We start from the raw sequence: 22,668 nt of genomic DNA on the forward strand, positions 1-22,668 counted from the left end.
TGGTTCTCCAAGATTTAATTTGTCCTGTAATTTTTCTTCTCAGTTCCCCTCGATTTAGTTTTGTTTTATGGGGTGAATGATAGGGACGGGCCACCAAATTTTTTTGGTTGGACAAAGTAAGTGGTAGAAAATTGGCTATACAAGACAATGAACTGTATAATTCATATATTCAGAGGCCAATAAAATCTATACAATAAATTGTATGTAAATTTTTTTTTTTTTTTTTTTTTTGTTACTAGAGTGTTCAAGCTAGTTTATGTGCATCTTGACTTATCTCCCAACCCTATAACAAAAAAGGCTTTCGAAACAGGACAAATCCTGTGGTCTGTAGCCAATAATATTACCAACTGTTCTTGTGATTTGAGCCTTAGATCACAAGAGAAACAAACCCTTTTGCCCCAAGCCTTTACCATTCGGCCAATCTATTATTGGTTAATTGTATGTAAATATTTCTTCTTCTTTACAGGCCAATGGGTTTTTGATAATGAAACACACCCTTCATACAAAGAAGATCAGTGTGAATTTCTCACAGCCCAAGTCACTAGCATGAGAAACGGAAGACAAGATTCCGTGTACCAAAACTGGAGATGGCAACCCAGACATGGCTCTTTGCCCAAGTAAGAATTTTGATTAAAATCTCCCTCCTGTTCTGTTATTTAATTACGCACATCTTCAGCTTAAAGTTTCTAATTTATTTCTTCGTCCAGGTTCAAGTCAAAGATTACTGCTAGATAAGCTAAGAAACAAAAGACTTGTGTTTGTTGGAGACTCATTGAATCCAAACCATTGGGAAAAATTGGCTGCACAAGACACTGACCTGTATGATGCATATATTCAGAGGCTAATAAAATCAATACAACAAATTGTATGTAAATATTCTTTTTTTTTTTTTCTGATTTATTTATATTTCTTACAAATTTATTGATATTGAAATCTTGGCAAAGATAAATGCAGCAATTTCAATAAAGTAAATCTTGACCGTTTCTTGTTTTCGATGCTCCAAGCCTTCGACCCTTCTTGATTAAACGCAGATTTTGGGTTATGGCCAACCTTCATGATAGGTTTACTATCTAATCTTATAATCATTTCTCACAACTTTTGATGTGGTAGTTCGTCATTGATTAACTTACAGATGAACAAATAGACGGGTCTCATTTTGTGAACTGACCAATAATAAGCTGTTACATTGAAGGTTGTGAACCTAGTATTACCTTTTACAAAAAGTTTGATCTAAATCTTGTCTTATTTAACATATACAAGTCTAGTTAATTATTTTCCTTAGTTTTATGCTTCTCCACAATTTAATTTGTCTTGTAAAATATCATATAGGTCCCAATATTCTCTTTTAATATCTAAACTGTTCACAGTTGGATAATGTTGATTTCAAGAGTGATGATCTATAGTGCATCGCAGCATCGGTTTATGTCTATGTGGGTGGTGTTTGTTAATAATTTTTTTTTTTCTTTTTCTCTATTATGTGGGAAAAAATAGAAAAAAAAATTAAGATGAAATGGTCTTAATTTTATAAGTATGATGATGATGACATGATGTCGTAAAGATTGGTGTGTGGTTTGGATTTGCTTGGTCAATGGAGGCTTTGTGAAGAATCGGAAAGAAAGATGGGAGGGACGGTGATAGATGATCAATTGAGTCTATTGACTTGAAATATAATAATAAATAAATTTTTAATTCAAACATCTAAAATATAGTTTTGTCTTTACATTAAATATTACAATTTTTAACATAAACTATTAAAAGAATCTAATGTTGGATGGTTAAATAGTCTTAATAAGTTTGAAGGTGGGAAAATGTCATTACATCATTAATGGATGGGAAAAAGTCGTTTACTCTTTTAATTATTTTAAATGAATTTACATTGGATCACATATAAAGGCAATATTCTGACATTAGGTATCATTCATATATATATATATATATATTATTCTTACGTCCGATATGATATTTCTCCTTATATTAATGTAATTTATATAAAATGCCACCTTGGCGGCTTGGCAGGTAGCAACGCACATTTTATCATCCCTTTTTTTTTTATTTAAAAAAAACAACTACAGTAAAATTTGGAAAAACCCACTAGGGTTTTTCTTTAACACTTGAATACTAAAAAATGGCGGGACTCGAGCACTGAAGTAATTAAATCTTTGTTTCGCTGGCTCACTAATCTCTTCTTTCCACTGGCTCACTAATCTCTTCAACTCACCACCGCAATGTCGGTTGGAGTTCGTCACTTAACAGTCCTCGGCGAGTTCAAGCCGTTCGGCTTAATCGCCGAAGCTCTTGACGGAAAACCTCCCGACAATATTTCAGATAAGTATGATTACTTCCTCTTCGATCCAGAGCTCGTCAGAGACCGAGGCGAAGCTGATAGAGATGTTGGCGGCTCACACACTGAGCCGAGCTGCGATCACGAGCTTTTCATAAGAGGGAACCGGTAATTTAATTATTAGTTTTCAGCTTAATTTTTCAAAATTTAGTGAAAATTTTGGCTTAAGTAGTTTTTTAATTTGATTGTTCTTGTGTAACAGTATTATATGGACAACTGGTTCACGAGTGTTTAAGAGGTTCACTTTACCTTCTCCTGTTATCATGGTAAACATTTTTCTCAATTCAATTTTACTTAAACGAAAAGTTTTTGTAATTATTTTGACGAGTACTTGGTGTATTTAGGTATGCTGGTGTCGTCTTGGTGATATGTCAGAAGCTCTTCTTTGTGTCTTACAAATGGAATCGTTGACGATTTACAACACATCGGGTGAGCTGACTAGGATATGGTCTTCAATAGTATAAGTTACAAAAATGCTTTTCATTTTCTTTTAAGCTTGGTTCTTCGTTGTAAATCTAAACAGTGTATAAATTAGGTCTGCTAAGATCTTTCCATGTCAGCTCTTAAAAATAAATTGATTCCACTAAATAGCCTTATTGTGCCAAAATATCGGTTTCAGTATTTTGGCCTTTTTAATTTCAAAACTACTTTGAAATGATGTATAATGTGTTTAAGAGAACAAATATACTGCTAAAATGTATGATATCAGGTGCATTTTGGTCGGGTGGATTTCTAATTTATCCATCAGTTGGTTGGTTTTAGTTTCTCTTTTCTATTTGTTGTTTAAAATTGTATTACACTTTTCCTTTCTACACATGGAAATGCTATCTATATATTGTTAAATCTAGAACTGGTATGTCTATATCTTGAAAGCCATTTTTTAGCTTATTCATTAGATTGCATAGAATGAATAGAAACCTGCGTTCTTATTGCATAATATTATTGAGATTCTATCTCTCTCTGACTTTTGTGCCAGGTGAAGTGGTATCCATTCCACTACCTCGTACAATCACATCAATATGGCCGCTTCCATTTGGTCTACTACTCCAGGCAGTTGAAGGGAATTCGCCAACTCAAGTTCCTTTTTCATCGTCAAGCCCTTTGTTAAGTGAACGTGATATATCCCGTCCAAGAAGGGACAGTGGGCACAGCCCACAAAATAATTACAGTTATCTGAGTGCTTATGGTCATATGATCAAGGGAGACACAGCTTCAATGTCTTCTCATTTAATTCTTAGCGATTTGCTGGAGGAACCAATGGTCGTGTTATAGTTTCCTTCACAATTCTCTGTTTTTGCCTTATTTATTTTTATTTTTTTTCATTTGAATGCTGTATGCTCTAATTTTTTTTCAATCCTCTCTTGCATTTATGAACTCAGGTTACCTGGTTTTTTTTTTTTTTTTTGTTCATAAGAATTTGTGTTTTTTGAATGATCAGTCTACTTACATTGAAGAAAGAGGAAAATTAAACATAATGAAGGACTTTGATGAAAGAACAATTTGGACTAGCAGTCAAATTCCTCTGATGGCATCATACAACAAAGGTTCATCTGATTACCTTCACCATAATTAATCTGAAGTGTTACCTTAGCCACTCCCCTTTTTCCATCATCTCGTTTTCCAAATCCACCATGTTTTGACCTTTTCACTTGGTGTACAGGAAAGATGCAGCATTCTGTTTGGGTTGCTGAAGTTGTTAATTCTAACCTTGAAGTCTCAAGTGCTAGCTTATGTGACATAGTTCTTGCTGGTGTATTGCCCAAACAATTTTCCTTCCGTAGAATATGGCAGGGGAAAGGTTCTCAGACAGCTGCTTCTAAGGTGCCAGTTCATCTCATCTTTTGTATGAGTGTTCAGTAAGGAATGCTTATTAGTGTTTTGTCACTTCTTTCTTTTTCCCACCTTTTTAATTAATTGCTACTGGATAGAGCCACTACAGTAGTGGTAATGTGTCTAGTGTGCTTTCTTCTATCCAGAATAAAGAATTTAGGCCATACTTCCTTGTTGTTTGGCCTAAAACTTTGATTTATTTTTGGACTGTCCAAATTTTCATATCTTTTCCTGTTATATTGCTTATCAGCTTAGCTGTTTTTCTTCTATACGGAAATTCTTCTATAAATCCTGTTACTAATTTGCATGAATTGAGTTTTCTATTCATAGTAGTATTCTTTGTAAGATGTAAAAAATGCTTGAAGGGATAAAAAACACTGTAAGTTTACTTTATAGAAACTTATAATGGTTTTGCTGGACATTAGTTGGTTGTGTCATTGGTGCATACCAGTTTAGTAACCTTTTCAAACTCAATTCCATAGACTATTCTAGAATGACTTTATGTTGAAAATCTTTTAATCTTCCATTTCTAATTTATAAAATCATTGGTATTCTCATATACAAATTTCATTTATCTTTTCTAACCTTTTCTACCCAAAGTTTCTTCTATGATATTCCACTTATAGGTCGCTCCAGAAGTGTTCACAGTTTTGTTTTCATCTGTGGACTCTTCCCTGTATTTACTTCCTCTCTACTTGCTTGTGATCTGCATTTAATTATGGTAAAATTGATCTCATTCTAAGATATTGCACATTTTGTCAGCTTTGTGGTGATATAGTGTCATATCTTACATGTTCATTCGACTTGAAGTGGCCTGAAATGTTTCCAGGTTTTTCTAGCGACTGATGATGATGCAGCTCCTATAATTTGCCTTCTTCTTCTTGAACAAAAAACGTTATTGTCTGTAAGGCTTCAGAGTGTTGAAATAAATAATGAGATTCTCTATGATATTAAACCTGACATGAGCTGGAGTATACCAGCAATTGCTGCCGCACCAGTTGTTGTTACGCGTCCGAGGTAGAGTCATTTTCTTTGTTGTTTCTTTTATTTGCTTTATTTGGATTGATTGTTCAATAATCTGGCTATTTTATTCTTCGTTGTTTCTTCCAGAGTGAAAGTGGGTCTGCTGCCATATGCTGACATTATTGTTTTGGCTCCAGACAACGGCCTTCTCCTTTATGTAAGCTGTATATATATGGCTTATGTATTAAATTATCCACTGTTGATTTTTAATTTTTAATTTTCTTAATTCTGAATATTATTTTCTCTTGAAAGTCGGAAATGTATATATGTTGGCAAGAGATGTCACTGTTAGAGGTTTTGGGTAGGGGTGAAATCGAGTTGAGTATCTGGCTACTTGAACTTGACTCGGTTGTCACAGTACCGAATTCGAGTTCGAACCTGAACTTAGTACCTGAAATTAGAACTCGAGTTCGAATTCGAGCTCGTATAATTGAGTTTTAATCGAGCTTTTCGAGTCGACCTGTATCGTGATCGAATTCAACTCGAATCAATATTTGAGCTCGACTCTACTATTGTCGAGTCGAGCTGGAGTGGCTCGGCTCAGTTTTCACCCCTAGTTTGGGTATTTGGTTGCCTTTTTATTAATGCAATCACTAAATTCTTATTGCAAAGATGTTTTTCTTTTATTATTGGCAGTGATTTGTGGACATGAATTTAACGTTGTGTTTTGACACTAATACAGGGTATGAAAATCTTCTATTTGAGATAAGTTGATGCATATGTAGTGCTTGTACAGAAGTCGGTTTCCATTGAAATACATATACTCTTGTACGGAGACTGGAAGCTTTCTTGTTGACACTCTTTTCACATATTGAATACAATTTTCTACACAATATGATATCCATGTTTTGTATTATCTTTCGAAAATCACATCTATAAGCATCTTTTCTTTCTTTGATTTCCTGCTCAAGGTGTGACTCTGGATGCATTTAAACAAAGCATTGTGATATTTTGCTAGTGGCTGTGAGATTTGTGTAACCAATGTATGTTATGGCTGCAGTCAGGGAAGAAATGTCTTTGTAGATATTTGTTGCCTTCTTCTTTGCATAAAGTTCATCTTTCACATGGTTTGGAGTTCTCAGAAGCAGCATCTGTTTCCCATGACTTGAAGATTATTGGCGTTGCTGATGCAGTTGAGGGGCGCATCAATGTTATAGTTAGCAATGGGCAGGTATGGTAACTTCTAATTTAAGTCCTTTGAGTAAATTTTATTAATTTCGATGTTTAATGATTTTGCAATGTTCCTAATTTGTTGCTGCCTCTCGTGAGTTATGGAATCCTAATTTGTTGCCGCCTTTCCTGAGTTATGGAAATTTTACGTGCTAGATAAGCGTGACTCCATACTGTTCTTTCACTTTGCCAGTAGTGGTTGATAATTAATGGAGCTTCCATGAATAATTAGGTTTTGATATTTATCAAATTGGTTTTACCAGTCCATTCTTAGGTTTATATAGATGTTTCCATTTTACAATCTTGTAATTGGTGTCTGTCCAGATGTTTCGATGTGCATTAAGACAGAACCCTTCATCTTCACTGACGAATGACTGCATCACAGCACTGGCTGAGGGGCTTAATTCCAGTTTCTATAATTATTTCCTTGTTCTTCTTTGGGGAGATGGTGACTCTGCCTACTTATCGGAGGCAAACTCTACAGTGGATTCAGAATGGAACTCTTTTTGTGGTGTAATTATGCAAATGGGTCGAAGATCTACTGTTACTGCTCAAGAGCCCTTGAATTAAGTGCCTAAATCATCTTGGGAGTTTCTTCTTAACAGTAACTTTCACAAGAACTACTGCAAATTTAACTTCTTTCCTGGTCTTTCTTCTGGAACATCCCTTGATGTGCTGGGATCAGATTCCTCTAAATCAAATTTAGATGGTAAACATATCCTGAAGGGATCATTTTACTCTGGACTGTTCGTGGCAACCTTGGATTCACTGCATGCAGTATATGAGAGTCTGAAACTGAATTGTCTTCGAAAACGGTGAGTTTAGTTTCTTAAGTATATTCATGTTTATTGGTCTATCTCTATCAAAACCTCTTTCTTACTAATTTCATGTCTGGCCTGAAAGTTCTCTGTTTTGTTGCCTTTCTTTGTTTTCACTGTACTCTACACTGACTGGTTCAGTTAAAGCTTTGCTTATAGTGATATATGTTGGATGAAAAATTGAAACATTAATAGCATACTGTTTGCCATTGTCACAGAAGGAATATGAGATGATGAAAAATTTTGTATCGTACTCTTTCTTGCTGTCACAGAAAGAGCATGAGATGGTGAACTAAATGATTTGCCAGAATAATTTGAGTTATTTTCCACATACTAATTTGGGCCCATGTGCTTTGCCCTTGTTAACCTCCTAAATCTAAGCCTTTTTTGTCAAGGAACCTATTTTTTTTTTTTTTCTATTTCTTCTTTCGTGATGTGTTTCACTGTAAGTTAGTGATAGTAAATTAGTAGATAAGGAAGACTCAAAATCTTGTGAAAACTACTGGCTTCTACTGCATTTGGGGAAAAATTAGTGTCAGACACCACTAGCCTGTTACTCTTTTAAGTAATCACAGATTAGTTATCTTTTGCTGCTTTATGCATTTTGGATGAAGTTCTATACTTGTGCTTGCTCCTAGAAATTTCTTGAACAGTTTGTGGTGTTATTTTATGTAAATTTATTTCTTAATTTTGGAGTGTAGGGACTTGGAGCTGTTGTCGGTCCTATTATGCGATATTGCAAAGTTTTTGGGTGAGGAATGCTATTTGGATCATTATATTCGTGATTTTCCTTCTCTTTCCAAGGGAGTTGGGATGTGTTCAAGCTCATTTTCCTCGAAAACTCCTCTGAGCTTATTCAAATGGCTTGAAAACTGTTTGCAACATGGATGTAGTTCTTCTAATATCAATGACCTTCCACCCTTAATTCGTAAAGATGGGAGTTCTGTTGTGAGCTGGGCGCGGAAGATAGTCTCCTTTTATAATTTATTATTGGGTGTTAAACCAACAGGAAAGAAACTTTCATCTGGTGTTTACTGCAATATTGCCTCTGGATCATACTGCACCAATGAGGAGCTTACTGTCTTGGCAATGGTGGGGGAAAATTTTGGACTGCAACAGCTTGACTTACTACCTTGTGGTGTATCTCTTCCTCTGCGACATGTAAGTTATGCTTTAGTATGTTGTTGCTTTGAATGAAACTCATTTGACAAAGTTGTAAAGTGTATTTGTTATAACATTGAAGGTATCCATTGGATTGCCAATGGTTACAACTTTGTTCAAAAGTGAACTTATTCTGGTTGCATAGATTATCTTGGATAATGATAGATATGGGATGCTTTAACTTCTTGCTATTTTTATTTCTCTTGCACCTCTCTATTTAAAGAAGTTTTACTCTTCTTTATTGGTACCCGGTACACTGCTATCATACCACTGCTGGGGTGTTCTTGGCATTCTCTTTTAGCCAGCATTTGTTTCCTTGTAATCAAATTCTTGCATTCTGAGTTCTCAATTTCCTCATGTGATTGTTTTTGCATTTCACAGGCATTGGACAAGTGTCGTGAATCTCCTCCCACTGACTGGCCTGCGGCTGCATATGTTCTTCTTGGTCGAGAAGATTTGGCTCTGTCATGTTTAGTGCATTCATGCAAATCTAAGGAACTTGAAACCCACACCAATTTGAACCTAATATCTATGTCTACACCTTATATGCTACATTTGCATCCAGTTACAGTTCCTTCCTCAGTCTCTGATACTATAGGATTGGATAGCACCAAATTTGAGGATACAGATTCTGTTGATGGGTCCATGACGGATGGCATGGAGCATATCTTCAACTCTAGCACACAACTGAGATATGGTCGGGATCTTCGTCTGAATGAAGTATGTTTTGGTCTTTCATACTAAATAATATTTATTCAGTTTATTGTTATTCTTACAGTATATAATTTTTCTTAGCATCGGGTCTTTCTCCTTTTTTTCTTAATGTCATGTGCTGAAAAACTTAGATGCTTGCTCAGACTCATAATTACAGTTCTTCTGAAGTCATTTTTGAAACGCAACTCTTTTGTGTTTTTGATGCTACTTGCTCTTCTAGTAGGTTAGACGCGTTCTCTGTTCTGCAAGGCCTGTGGTTATTCAAACATCTGTAAACCCTAGTGCTTCTGATCAGGACCTGCAACAGGTATACCTATTTCTTTATTCGATTGAAATACTGTATCAACATTTCTTTTCTATAGATATTATAGTCTTATCAGGGTTCATTCTTAACATTATAAACTTTTAGTTGTCTTTCATTTTCTATTCAGATCACTCTACAAATTGCTTTAACAAGGAGATAGAAATATCTGCAGAAGGGTTATTCAGCTATATTCTGTTAATGCCTCCACGTCTTGGATTTATCACCTTTATTTTAAGTTTCAATGTCTTATTTTGATGCTCTTCTTCTACTTTCTTGATGAAGGCTCAGCTGTGGCACCTTGCACAAAGGACTACTGCACTTCCTCTTGGACGTGGAGCATTTACTCTTGCGACAATATATACTCTTCTGACAGAGGTAGTCCCATTTTTAAATTCTTTAGTTTGTTTTCTTTGGAGAAATTTTTTTTTTTTTTTTTTTTTTTAAATTGATTGTTTTGAGATACATTTCTCTTTCTGAAGACTTGTTTGAAATATTGTGCAGGCCTTTACAGTCCCCAAGCTTGTTTTAGCAGGTCGGTTGCCTGCCCAGCAAAATGCAACTGTATGTCCACTTTAAATTGTTTTAGTGATGTATTATTACTACACTTACTAATTCTTTATACAAACTAGCCCATATAAAATGATGTAACATGATATGATTGGGAAAGCGAAAACTAAAAGTAAATTTAAAAAATTAAATTAAATTAAATGATGTCATAATAATGCAGGAGTACCGCCTTTGTTTTTGTATATGTAGCATTACTGTTTAGGAATTGGACAAAATTTTACCATTCAATAAATTTCATCTAACATGTTTTGCCTATCTTAGGTTAATCTGGATCCAAACATAAGGAATATACAAGAACTTACATCCTGGCCGGAGTTTCACAATGCTGTTGCTGCTGGACTAAGACTGGCACCCCTTCAGGTTTTTCTTTGTGTTTTATGATCATGAGTGCATTCATACTCTGATGCCAAGTATTGCCACAGGTTTTACCATTTCTTAAAAGCAGAAAAAAAAAAAGTCATTTTCCAGTTAATTATTTTGATTAATATGTATTCACCTTGCAATCTCACTTAACTCTATCAATATATGTTTGTGATCGTGATTTGTTTTTGGTTTTATGCGTTAATTTAGACATTTCATTTTCAGGGTAAAATGTCAAGAACATGGATAGCATATAACAAACCTGAGGAGCCAAATTTTATTCACGCTGGACTTCTCCTTGCTCTAGGATTACACGGACATCTGCGTGCTTTAACTCTCAGTGACATATATAAGTATTTTTATCAGGTTCTGCACATCATGATACACTCTTGTTCTTGTTACTTACAATTATGCCACTTTATGAGTGTTTTGCAGGATGTTTTTCAAAAATAAATTTATCTTTCTATTCCATTAGTTAATCTTGAAGTTTTTTTTCTCATGTCATTCTTGTAAAGTCTTCTTACCAAAAATTAAAAAATAAAATAAAATCTTTTCTTAAAGCCTACTTTTTGGAAAAGCTTAATTCTATTGGTATGGACCTCTGGTTCATTTCCTTTTGTAATGTGCTCCTTATTGAAATTCGTGTTTCTTATAAAATATATAAATAAATTACTTTGAAGTTATCATATGTAGAAGTAATGTGCTGCCTTTTACCTATAATGTTCAAATCATCATAATTGATTATCTTTTGTGTTTCTTTCAAGTCTCACTGTTTTATTTAGCTCTCCTGATGCATCTTTGTTATAGGAACATGAAAGCACAACTGTTGGATTAATGCTTGGCCTCGCTGTTTCTCATAGAGGGACCATGCATCCAGTAATATCAAAGGTGATAGCATGTTGCTCCCTTTGCATAATTTTTTTTTTTATTATTATTATTATTTTTTATCGTCTTTGTTAATGAAAGAATTAGCATATCATAAGGAACCTATTTATGTATGGTCTCCTTCTAGTAAATTTGTTCATAGCCCCTTTTATAGCATATATTGCTTTTTAATTCCTCTTACTGCCATTTTGTTGCAACTTAGTGGCTCACATTTTAGATAGATTGTACTTGTTTAGGTCTTTGGTCATTTTGTACAAGTTGAATATGGCCCTAAGCTCCTATTAAGTTGTAAAGATCGATATATCTTTCTCTTTTTTGTTCAAGGATCTAATATGATTTCTTGTAATGAATATTGTATGCAACGCTTGTTAATTGAGGCTAAGTTGTTGAATTTTTCCTTGGCAGTCCCTTTATGTTCATATTCCTGCCAGGCTTCCATCTTCAGTGGAGTTGGAGTTACCAACAATTCTGCAGGTATAGATCATCAGACCGCAGTCTTTGTTTCTCTTTAAATTCACCTCTTAAGTTTTATCCTTCAGGAGTGTGTACAAGCAAGAATGAACTTTGCACACTTGATCTATGCATCTTTATTTGTGTTTCTCAGTAAATAAATGCATCCCAGGATTCTTTTTGCCACCACAGATCATTAAAACCCCATTTACCTACCTTAAATTTCTTGTCAGGCTGCAATCATTCTGTGACTTTTTTTTTCTCTTGGTGCTATTATAGTTAGTACTGAAGTGGTAAATTTGACTACTGGACACTCTAGCATCATGGGGAATAACATGTGTTTTATTTGTATTTATCATTGAAATGAGTAATTGTACTAATTCGTAAGAAAAAATTATATTTAAGATTACTCAGTGATTTTCTTAATATTTATTTCAACAATGCAATCTCTTGTCTTATTCTGCAGTCGGCAGCATTAATGTCAGTGGGACTTCTTTATGAAGGATCAGCTCATCCGCAAACTATGCAGATTCTTCTGGTATTTTATTTTTCCTGTTTGCTTTCTGATTTACTCAATGTTTTGCTCTATATAAATTTTGATGTCAAAAAGCATCAACATTATTCAATGTAATGAACCATTCAAAGAAATGCATTTGCTGTATTATGTATATAAGTGAAAATTGAAAGTGAACTATAGCACGAATGGTTCCCCTTAGTTGACTATAGGTAATAGTTAGTTGCTAATTGCATGTTACATTCTTATTTTTTAATGTTTAGTTTATTTACAAAGTTTTACTAATGTTGTCAACAAGTCCAAGTTTTGTACTTGGTGTAATCTGCAGATTTTTTCTTGCCTCAGAATCGTTTACGCCACAAGTCTGTGAATAATAAAATGGTCTTCTTTATTTTATTCTACACCATGTGAGACAGCTCCTCGTGGGATGCTTAACTCATTATTTTTCTGGCTGAGAATATAATTACATCTTAAGTACTGATGATCACTGCACATCATTCAGTGTTTCTTCTTACAATGCTGAATATTATGTATGAATCATGCCATAGATTTCTACAGCATTGGGGTTTCAGTATCTTCCTCAAAGATTCTTTGTTAGATGTTAGATGCCTTGAGTTGACCTTGTGTGTGATATGTACAGGGTGAAATAGGTCGCAGAAGTGGAGGTGATAATGTTCTTGAAAGGGAGGGTCATGCGGTTTCTGCTGGATTTGCTTTGGGCCTTGTTGCATTGGGTATAAGCAATTGAATATTTAAATTAGTTAATTGTTTGTGAAGTGGTGACCTTATTAATTGTTTTATTTTAAAACTGAAGGTCGAGGAGATGATGCACTTGGTTTCACAGATACCTTGGTTGGTCGATTATTCCACTACATTGGTGGCAAAGAAGTTCACAAGGTAAAATTATCTTATGTTGACTTCTGTTCTTTCTCATTTTACTTTTGCTGGGTGAATTACTTTTGTATGTTTGCACCATGTTTTGTAAGTTCTGTGCATTAAGAACTGAATCGTCCGCAGTTTCCTACTGAATGGACTTTATTTAATTTGTTTCTCTCTGAATTGTTTCTTTTGTCTTGAATTCTTCATCAGGAAAGATCACACTTCTTATCACTGTCAACGGATGAGCAAAACCGTAGTGCTGGGCAGGTTCTGTCAGCTACATTTGAAATAAAAAAATTTCCATGCTTTTAATGTTGTCTCAAGAGGGATACCACTTGGGCATATTCTTTGCCGAAGCAATTGATATTGAGATCCTTTTGTTGGGAACTTTTGCTTTGTAGATGATGGATGGAACCATGGTCAATGTTGATGTCACTGCACCTGGAGCTATTATTGCCCTTTCTTTAATGTTTTTAAAGGTAAAGAGGCTTGGTAGTTGACATTTCATATGAAATTTTTCAACCAGTGCATTAGGCTGTCAACGTTCTTAGGTACAGACTATTTCACATTCTCATTGATGTGTCAGGGTTTTCTCACTTTGTCCTCCTTTGTACTAATAACAGACTGAATCAGAGGCAATTGTTTCTAGGCTTTCCATCCCTCAAACACATTTTGATTTGCAATATGTGCGGCCTGATTTCATTATGCTTCGTGTCATTGCTCGGAATTTAATAATGTGGAACAGGTACAGCTAGTCTGTTTAACTAATCTGGTGATTGAACTTTCATCTACTTAACTACTCTTTATAATTAAATTAATGAGCTTTATTGTATCAGAGTTCACCCCTCTGAAGATTGGATTCAGTCCCAGATTCCTGAAATTGTCAAACATAGCATCGATGCCCTTAGAGATGATAACAGTGATGTTGATGAAATGGATGCAGAAACCTTTGTCCAGGCCTATGTCAATATAGTGGCTGGGGCATGTATTTCTCTTGGTACGTTATTTCTACTGATTCATGCTATATGTATGATATTGATTTTTATTTTGTGTATGCTTTCTATGTGATTAAAATCACTAAAAAGAATTTAAAATAAAATTTACAAATAGATTTAGGGTAAATATCAGTGGCCTCCCTTGAGGTTTGAGTAAACTTCACTGCAATTCCTTGAAATTTAAAAAAACTCTTCAAACTTACCCTGTCATTCATAATTTAATGGTAAAATCTTAATCGAGGTGTGAAAATATCAGAAATATCCTTAAATACATTTATAAAAATAAGAAGTTATTTAAAAGCAAAAAACAGCCTCGTGGAACAGTTCCACAAATTTGCAGATTTCGTCCCTTCACTAAAATTATAATGATTTTGAATGATCAAAGACGCTCATCTATGCGCAGTAATTTTTACAGATTGAGCAAAGATTAGAAAAAATTGGCCTATTTTAAATCGAATATCTGGGTTCATATATCTTTTTTGTTTACTTTTATTGTTGTGAATGCTAAATTAAGCTCGCATTCAAATATTTTTGCAGCAAATTACTGGAAATTAATTTAATGCTTCATTGTATCTTTCGTTTATAGAAAATATATCTATAAATTCCATTATCTTTATCATTTATTATTGGCAGGGTTAAGATTTGCTGGTACAAAGAATGCAAATGTGCAGGAGTTACTTTATGAATACGCTGTCTACTTCCTAAATGAGGTCATACAGTTTCATCCTGCTCTGTATAAATTTACTGCTTATTTAGTTGTAAAAACTTATACTTTAATGTCAGCAGATCAAGCCTGTTTCCGGTACAAGTCGAAATGCCTTTCCAAAGGGATTGTCTCGCTATGTAGATCGATGCACGCTAGAAATATGCCTTCACCTGGTTGTTCTTTCCTTGTCTGTGGTACATAAAAGAATAAAAGTCCTTTTTTGCCCTTTTCCTATTTTCAATTACATAAATAACAGTAGTGGCTAAGGTTTTTGTTTTTTATTTTTTCTTTTTATGATTGGTCTGAGGACAGGTAATGGCTGGTTCAGGACACCTACAAACTTTTCGGTTGTTGAGATTTCTTCGCAGTCGAAATTCTGCAGATGGCAATGCAAATTATGGCATCCAGATGGCAGTAAGAGTTTCTGCATATGATTTTTCTAAAATATGCTAAAAAACTTGAAATTTTGAATGTGGACACTCAAATTATATTATAATATTATTAATATTCCTAGAAATTGATGAGGATAAAGTTGAATGGATTGTGCTTTTATAATATTTTATTTTACAGTTTTCAGACTTGGAGAGTAAGATCTATAGGTGCTTTAGCTCCTTATGTTTTGATTATGTACTCTATATTTTCAATGTAGTTTGTACTGACCTGCCAAAAACATAATTGGTTGCTGAGTCTAAGATGGTAGAGGCCAAGGCCAGGACTAGAGCTCATTAAATATTATTCAATCTCATGCGTGCTACTACAGTGTCTATGGGACAAATAGCATTTTATGATGTTAATTCATCTAAACTCCCTGCTTAAGAGGAATGCTACCATGTTTGTGTGTACCCATTTGGAATGCATTCAGTTGAGCAGGTTTTTGTCTTACAACAGCTTATGTTCCTTATATTTCCTACCATGTGCTGGTTTTTTAGGTAAGTTTAGCCATTGGCTTCTTGTTTCTTGGGGGTGGAATGCGAACATTTTCAACGAGCAACAGTTCTATTGCTGCTTTATTGATTTCTCTTTATCCACGCTTGCCTTCTGGACCAAATGATAATCGCTGCCACCTTCAGGTATGCCAGAAACAGTTTTTATGTTACTCTTTTAGCATCTTGTTTTCATGAAGTGTACTTTTTCAGGCATTTAGGCATTTGTACGTCCTTGCAACGGAATCTCGCTGGATTCAGACTGTCGATGTTGACACTGGTCTCCCTGTGTATGCCCCTCTTGAAGTTACTGTCAGAGAAACTGAACATTATTCAGAAACAAGCTTTTGTGAAGTTACTCCTTGCATTCTGCCAGAACGTTCTATTGTAAGTTTTACAGATTCATGAGTAACGATTTAAATGGTTGCAATTCCAGAAATCTTTATGTTTTCTTTCTCCTGCAAGAAAAAATTGAAGTTGTCTGTTACAAATTTGCTAGGTTTTACATGATATCTGATATTTTCTTCTATATTCTTTACACTTTCTTTGAGGATTTTTTTGTTTCTTTGTTAGTAAACCCGAAGCCCTCTTGTACAGGTATAGCTTTGCTAGGACATATACAGTTATAAGAAGAGATTGTTAAGTTTCATTGAAAGAACTACATTAACTGGGCTCTAAAATGGACAGATGGATTTTAGAAAAATTGCAATTTTTTTGATGGTTCAATTGTTTACTGGTTGCAGTTGAAGACAGTTCGTGTTTGTGGACCTCGATACTGGCCTTTAGTGATAGAGCTGGTACCTGAAGGTTAGTGTGTCATGGTGCTCCATTTCTATTAAATAGTGTAAACTTGCAACATGTTTAGATCCTTCCAATTGTTTTTCTTCGACAGATAAACCTTGGTGGAGTGCTGGGGATAAGAATGACCCATTTAATTCTGGTGTTATCTATATCAAACGGAAGGTTGGAGCTTGTTCGTATGTGGATGATCCTGTAGGGTGTCAGTCCTTGATGTCACGTGCGATGCATAAGGTGATAATGTCATAAGAGTTATTATAGATTGATCCTCACCTTAATTTATTCCTGTTTATGGAGGAATTTTAATTTGTCCTCCCCAATCCAGGTGTTGGGTTTGACAAGTTTAGGAGCATCTGATCCAAATATCAATAACAACAGTGGTCCTAATTCTGTTACTGTTGATCAGTTGGTCAGTACCTTTTCATCTGATCCTAGCTTAATTGCTTTTGCACAACTTTGCTGTGACCCTTCCTGGAATAGCAGGCAAGTCCAGTTTATTTCAATGTCTTTTCATGTTATGATCTTGTAGAAGCAATCTATGTTTCCTTAATGGTGGCTTCAGCATGCTCACTGAAATTTAACTTTTGGATTTTTCAGTTTACTACTTAGTGTTTTATCAGTCTAAGTATGTCCTGTAACACGGAGTGAAACAAATTTGGGTTAGGAACCGTATATTTATACAATCCATTTGGCCAAACCTTAATGATGTATTGTTTAAAAGGGTAGTGGCAGTTGCAAGTCTATTTTTTCTGTTATTTATCCATATCAGCACTCATTCAGTATTTTGCTGTCAAATTCAATATCAAATCTAATTTACTTTTCTGCTTTTGATGCCTTAGATATAATATCACATAGTGGAATCATATATTACTGTGGCAATTCCGTCATCCTTTATACAAAATGTAGAAGTTTCTTCCCTTTATTCAAGCTCTGATAATCTGTAAAAACTCTTTGCCATTGCACATGTTGCAGATTTGATGGTGATTTCCAGGAATTTTGTTTGCAAGTTCTATTCGAGTGCATAAGCAAGGATAGACCGGCTCTGTTGCAGGTAAATGCTAATGTAACCTGGAAATAGGATCTCCATGCATTTCGATGACTTCAAAAGCAGTACAATTCGTATGAATCTACCAATTTGAATACCCGTAATATGCTCACCATCATAATCCATTTGCTTATTTGTCTAGGTCTACTTGTCATTATACACGACGGTTAGGTCAATGGCCGAGCAGGTCACCAATGACAATGTCATTGTAAGTGACTCGCTCCTTATATCCAATTTGAAGGTAAGTTTCTGTTATCCTTTTTTATTAAAGAACACGATTATTTACATTTCAAGTTTTTCACTATCCATCTTCTACCGCAGCTTGTGCTCGCCTATAATGAAGCTCTGTTAAGTGGAAGATTATCTGCTTCAAGAGGAGGCATTGTTCAACCAATCTTCATGGGGTCTCTTAGGAAGCGAGTGGAAGACATTCTTAGTTGTTCAGATGGATTTAAAATTGATTTGAGAAAGTATCTGAACTCAGGAAGATGGCATGACGAAGAAGAATCCAAAGAAGAGAAAAATTTAGTACTACTTTCATGGTATCTTAAGTGGTTCAGCGTGCCGGTTCCATCCCTTATCAAGTCGGCCGTGGAGAAAATCAAGCCCAATCTAGTTTCATCATCTTTGGTTCCTTTGTTGCGTTTGTTATTTCCAACCACTCACATCAATGCCCTTGGTGAGATAGATAAGTTGTTCTCTTCCAACAACTGAAGCTAGGTTTAAGGCTTTTCTTCCCTCTTCTCCATTTTTTTTTCCAAAAGAAAGAGCAAACTTCAGAAATTTGGTGTTTGCAGCTCGACTCGCCATTGTATTGGTGACAGAGGTCTTTGAGAAGAAATGTTCTGAAGCTCATTTCAACTTGTCATAAACATAGGTTTGAGAAAGAACGATGGATTACACTGACGAAGTTGGTTTCGGTTTTGCACAAAGAAAGAGCTGTGCACTCAGTTTGTGGAGATGAAAAAACTAGCCCTTAAATATACGATCCTGACTGAATCAGGATCTAATTATTATGTGTACAAAAGAAACAAAATAATATAAAGATAGTGCTATAGTAAGAGTTCATTTGTTCTTCCATTGATATATCTTTTTTTTTTTTAAACGCCGCACTTTATGTTTATTTTAACTAATTTATTATAATCCGAAACTATTGATCGAGTAATAACTTTAGTGACAATCTCTATTAGAGATAGAACTTGATAGGATTGTGTACTTCAACTAATCTCTTAGGATCTTAAAACTATTAATCGAATAAAAAATATCTTAAAACTATTGATCGAATAAGAACACCAATAGTCACCTCTATTAGGGATATAAGTCGATGAGTATATCAAAAACGAAAAAAACAAAGGATGTGTAATTGCTGTCTTCAATATATAATTTACATCAATTTAGTTTATAATTTTGAAAATTTATAAGGATTTTAAGTTGTTTTTTAATTCTTTTTACTGCCTAAAAATATATTTTATATAACATAAGAATTACATTTTAGAGTTATAAAAAAAAAAATGAATGAATAACAATTTATTCTCCAGAATTTTGGTATAGATAAAACTATTTGTACAAAGAGAGCTTGTACAAAGTGATATGTCACGCGACATAAAGATCCACATAACATTAATGTGATGTTAAATTCAATAATACTAGATGTACAAACAAATCTTATAAAGATTTGTGTACAAATTGATGTGACATAAAATAAATGGATGAGTGAATATACAAAATTAAACTCATCATATTCATTCTATCATTTATTTTGTGTTTTGTAAGATTTGTTTGTATATGTAGTATTACTGTATTAAATTACGTAAATACTAATGTCATAGCATTAGCCTTCTGATATTTATATGATTAGCTTACACGTGGTACATCTACGTGGCAAGAGGTGGCTGTGTTCGGCCAATCTTTATCTATAGTTTCTCTTAGGAAGAGAATGGAAGGTAACTTATAGCCTTATAGGTTCAACCGTTCAAGAGGTGGCCATTCAGTATTGTCAGCAACGACAACAAGCTGCGCCTCCGGCAGATTTCCGGTTAACATAAAATATGAAATTATTTTTTTTTTGCATATTTCTACAGATTTAATCTGAATCCATAAATTTTACAGGGCAGCACCTCTCTGGTTCGGCTGTACTACCAAATACCAATGCACCGGAAAAACAGACAGTACTGTAAAGATTCTACCATGTAAGTAAAACTTCACCGTTATCCTCAAAGTCAAGCCTTTATCGTTTTCTTTTTGTTTTTGAAATTCAAATCCAAAAGCTGGATACTGCATGCAAAGTTACGTATATGAGATACGCGAGTACATCCAGAGGTATCAAAGAAAAGGCTTGGACAAAATTACATGCCTCTACATAGTAACAAAAGTCGTTCCCTGAGAATTTTATCAACGACCCAGAACCTGAAATCTGACACAGATACATAACGTACGGTTGTGAATTGTGATCACCTCTAACTTACCTGCAAAAAGCTAGTACAAAGACGGGAATTTAAAACCTAAACAAGGAACAACTATATCTACAATACAAGTTCATCAGCTATATCATTTCATCAACTATTAAAACACAGTTTTTAACTCTTGGACTCGTCGATCGGAATTCCCTCCTGAGAAGCACGTTCCTCGCCGGACTGGTCACCCGTGCTGAGCCCACCTTTCCGGCCCATTTCCTGGTACCCTTCTGTCCCCAGCTGCTCCCTCCTTGTCTGCCCTCCACGGCTCCTCCCTTTTGTTTCCATAACAAAACAAATTGTAATTATATATGTTCTCGAAAGCACTCGTTAAAAACACATTAAAAGAAAAATAGAATTTTTCATTATGTAATTAGTTTACCTTCAGCAAGGTGTTCTTGGGCTTCAAGACTTTTGCCACCAGTTCCACCAGGCACCACAACCTCACCTTGCCTGGCCCTGGCGTCAAGTTCAGCTCGTTGTTGATCTGAAGACATGTTTTCTTCGTCTGGGCTGAAGTTAAAACCTGTAAAGAAACGATTAGAATTTCGCCAACTTAAAGCGGAAACTGAGCGTGCGCGGTTGATCCTTTGTAATACTAACATTCATACTGTGAATTATGATTCTAACTGAGGAAGTCCAATCAGGCATTTATATGGGTTCTAATCAAGTTACTTCATTGACACGTGGTGTGCCCATGTGGCAAACTGAGGAAGCATTGACGACACGTAGGTCAGTGGTTTGAACATAAAACGACACGAGGCGTTTGTATTATGATAACTATGAAAAAATGCTCTCAGTGAAAGCCGCGTCTTCTTTTACTAATTTACTCCAATCGGTAAGAAGATAAAATTTTACAAAGTTGAATTTGAGTATATATTAACCAAGCATCACTGAAACCATCCCATCAAATACGGTTAATAACATTCAGACCCCTTGAAACTTTCAAAACTAACTTAAACCCCTTAAATTATCGAAAGGCCATCAAGACTTCNTGTTCGGCCAATCTTTATCTATAGTTTCTCTTAGGAAGAGAATGGAAGGTAACTTATAGCCTTATAGGTTCAACCGTTCAAGAGGTGGCCATTCAGTATTGTCAGCAACGACAACAAGCTGCGCCTCCGGCAGATTTCCGGTTAACATAAAATATGAAATTATTTTTTTTTTGCATATTTCTACAGATTTAATCTGAATCCATAAATTTTACAGGGCAGCACCTCTCTGGTTCGGCTGTACTACCAAATACCAATGCACCGGAAAAACAGACAGTACTGTAAAGATTCTACCATGTAAGTAAAACTTCACCGTTATCCTCAAAGTCAAGCCTTTATCGTTTTCTTTTTGTTTTTGAAATTCAAATCCAAAAGCTGGATACTGCATGCAAAGTTACGTATATGAGATACGCGAGTACATCCAGAGGTATCAAAGAAAAGGCTTGGACAAAATTACATGCCTCTACATAGTAACAAAAGTCGTTCCCTGAGAATTTTATCAACGACCCAGAACCTGAAATCTGACACAGATACATAACGTACGGTTGTGAATTGTGATCACCTCTAACTTACCTGCAAAAAGCTAGTACAAAGACGGGAATTTAAAACCTAAACAAGGAACAACTATATCTACAATACAAGTTCATCAGCTATATCATTTCATCAACTATTAAAACACAGTTTTTAACTCTTGGACTCGTCGATCGGAATTCCCTCCTGAGAAGCACGTTCCTCGCCGGACTGGTCACCCGTGCTGAGCCCACCTTTCCGGCCCATTTCCTGGTACCCTTCTGTCCCCAGCTGCTCCCTCCTTGTCTGCCCTCCACGGCTCCTCCCTTTTGTTTCCATAACAAAACAAATTGTAATTATATATGTTCTCGAAAGCACTCGTTAAAAACACATTAAAAGAAAAATAGAATTTTTCATTATGTAATTAGTTTACCTTCAGCAAGGTGTTCTTGGGCTTCAAGACTTTTGCCACCAGTTCCACCAGGCACCACAACCTCACCTTGCCTGGCCCTGGCGTCAAGTTCAGCTCGTTGTTGATCTGAAGACATGTTTTCTTCGTCTGGGCTGAAGTTAAAACCTGTAAAGAAACGATTAGAATTTCGCCAACTTAAAGCGGAAACTGAGCGTGCGCGGTTGATCCTTTGTAATACTAACATTCATACTGTGAATTATGATTCTAACTGAGGAAGTCCAATCAGGCATTTATATGGGTTCTAATCAAGTTACTTCATTGACACGTGGTGTGCCCATGTGGCAAACTGAGGAAGCATTGACGACACGTAGGTCAGTGGTTTGAACATAAAACGACACGAGGCGTTTGTATTATGATAACTATGAAAAAATGCTCTCAGTGAAAGCCGCGTCTTCTTTTACTAATTTACCCCAATCGGTAAGAAGATAAAATTTTACAAAGTTGAATTTGAGTATATATTAACCAAGCATCACTTAAACCATCCCATCAAATACGGTTAATAACATTCAGACCCCTTGAAACTTTCAAAACTAACTTAAACCCCTTAAATTATCGAAAGGCCATCAAGACCTCTTGCCGCTAGGTTTCTTTTTCTTTAGTTAGATTTGACGGGAATCTAACACTTCAACCCTGTATGAAAATTAAACTAAGCCAAAAGGCCCAAAACCCATATAGTGTAACCCTTTTTTTATGTTGGTATAATCATCCAGTCTCGCACTAGTATGACACTTCATGCTTGGATGGTTGTACCAAAATCT

General features: G+C 35.2%; 3 protein-coding genes across 3 annotated transcripts; 1 reads left to right on the forward strand and 2 right to left on the reverse strand.

Annotated features, from left to right (window-relative positions):
* Nucleotides 1-2,147: 2,147 nt before the first annotated feature.
* On the forward strand, nucleotides 2,148-18,544 carry LOC116122517 (anaphase-promoting complex subunit 1). The gene is given in 37 exon segments (XM_031408359.1): nucleotides 2,148-2,449; nucleotides 2,544-2,607; nucleotides 2,686-2,770; nucleotides 3,318-3,601; nucleotides 3,780-3,885; nucleotides 4,002-4,162; nucleotides 5,001-5,188; nucleotides 5,282-5,351; nucleotides 6,195-6,365; nucleotides 6,689-7,179; nucleotides 7,884-8,343; nucleotides 8,725-9,063; nucleotides 9,281-9,364; nucleotides 9,644-9,736; nucleotides 9,863-9,922; nucleotides 10,190-10,288; nucleotides 10,514-10,654; nucleotides 11,096-11,176; nucleotides 11,579-11,647; nucleotides 12,090-12,161; nucleotides 12,778-12,871; nucleotides 12,952-13,034; nucleotides 13,227-13,283; nucleotides 13,418-13,495; nucleotides 13,640-13,761; nucleotides 13,853-14,013; nucleotides 14,645-14,721; nucleotides 14,798-14,911; nucleotides 15,030-15,131; nucleotides 15,647-15,787; nucleotides 15,854-16,027; nucleotides 16,384-16,447; nucleotides 16,533-16,672; nucleotides 16,764-16,921; nucleotides 17,411-17,489; nucleotides 17,626-17,724; nucleotides 17,805-18,544. Coding segments are annotated over 37 exon segments (5,478 nt in total). The 5' UTR covers nucleotides 2,148-2,225; the 3' UTR covers nucleotides 18,198-18,544.
* A 1,157-nt stretch (nucleotides 18,545-19,701) lies between these two features.
* Nucleotides 19,702-20,487, reverse strand: LOC116122515 (protein EMB-1-like). Its single transcript, XM_031408357.1, has 3 exons — nucleotides 20,319-20,487; nucleotides 20,065-20,211; nucleotides 19,702-19,948 (listed from the first exon to the last, which is right to left on the reverse strand). Exons 1-3 carry the CDS (start codon nucleotides 20,431-20,433, stop codon nucleotides 19,875-19,877), a joined length of 336 nt encoding a protein of 111 aa, XP_031264217.1. The 5' UTR covers nucleotides 20,434-20,487; the 3' UTR covers nucleotides 19,702-19,874.
* Nucleotides 20,488-21,254: 767 nt separating this feature from the next.
* Nucleotides 21,255-22,040, reverse strand: LOC116122516 (protein EMB-1-like). The gene is made up of 3 exons (XM_031408358.1): nucleotides 21,872-22,040; nucleotides 21,618-21,764; nucleotides 21,255-21,501 (listed from the first exon to the last, which is right to left on the reverse strand). The coding sequence occupies exons 1-3, from the start codon at nucleotides 21,984-21,986 to the stop codon at nucleotides 21,428-21,430; spliced, it is 336 nt and encodes a 111-aa protein (XP_031264218.1). The 5' UTR covers nucleotides 21,987-22,040; the 3' UTR covers nucleotides 21,255-21,427.
* Between the last annotated feature and the right edge of the window lie 628 nt (nucleotides 22,041-22,668).

This window comes from Pistacia vera, unplaced genomic scaffold, assembly GCF_008641045.1.
Source record: "Pistacia vera cultivar Batoury unplaced genomic scaffold, PisVer_v2 Contig135, whole genome shotgun sequence".
Classification (NCBI taxonomy): Eukaryota; Viridiplantae; Streptophyta; class Magnoliopsida; order Sapindales; family Anacardiaceae; genus Pistacia; species Pistacia vera.

Excerpts from the sequence above, each read along its gene's own strand:
- LOC116122515 (XM_031408357.1), bottom strand. The coding sequence starts at position 20,433 with ATGTCTTCAGATCAACAACGAGCTGAACTTGACGCCAGGGCCAGGCAA. Across the intron at positions 20,212-20,318 it reads CCAAGAACACCTTGCTGAAG|GGAGGAGCCGTGGAGGGCAG; the intron begins GTAAACTAATTA and ends TGGAAACAAAAG. Across the intron at positions 19,949-20,064 it reads TCCGATCGACGAGTCCAAGA|GTAAGTTAGAGGTGATCACA; the intron begins GTTAAAAACTGT and ends AGCTTTTTGCAG.
- LOC116122516 (XM_031408358.1), bottom strand. The coding sequence starts at position 21,986 with ATGTCTTCAGATCAACAACGAGCTGAACTTGACGCCAGGGCCAGGCAA. Across the intron at positions 21,765-21,871 it reads CCAAGAACACCTTGCTGAAG|GGAGGAGCCGTGGAGGGCAG; the intron begins GTAAACTAATTA and ends TGGAAACAAAAG. Across the intron at positions 21,502-21,617 it reads TCCGATCGACGAGTCCAAGA|GTAAGTTAGAGGTGATCACA; the intron begins GTTAAAAACTGT and ends AGCTTTTTGCAG.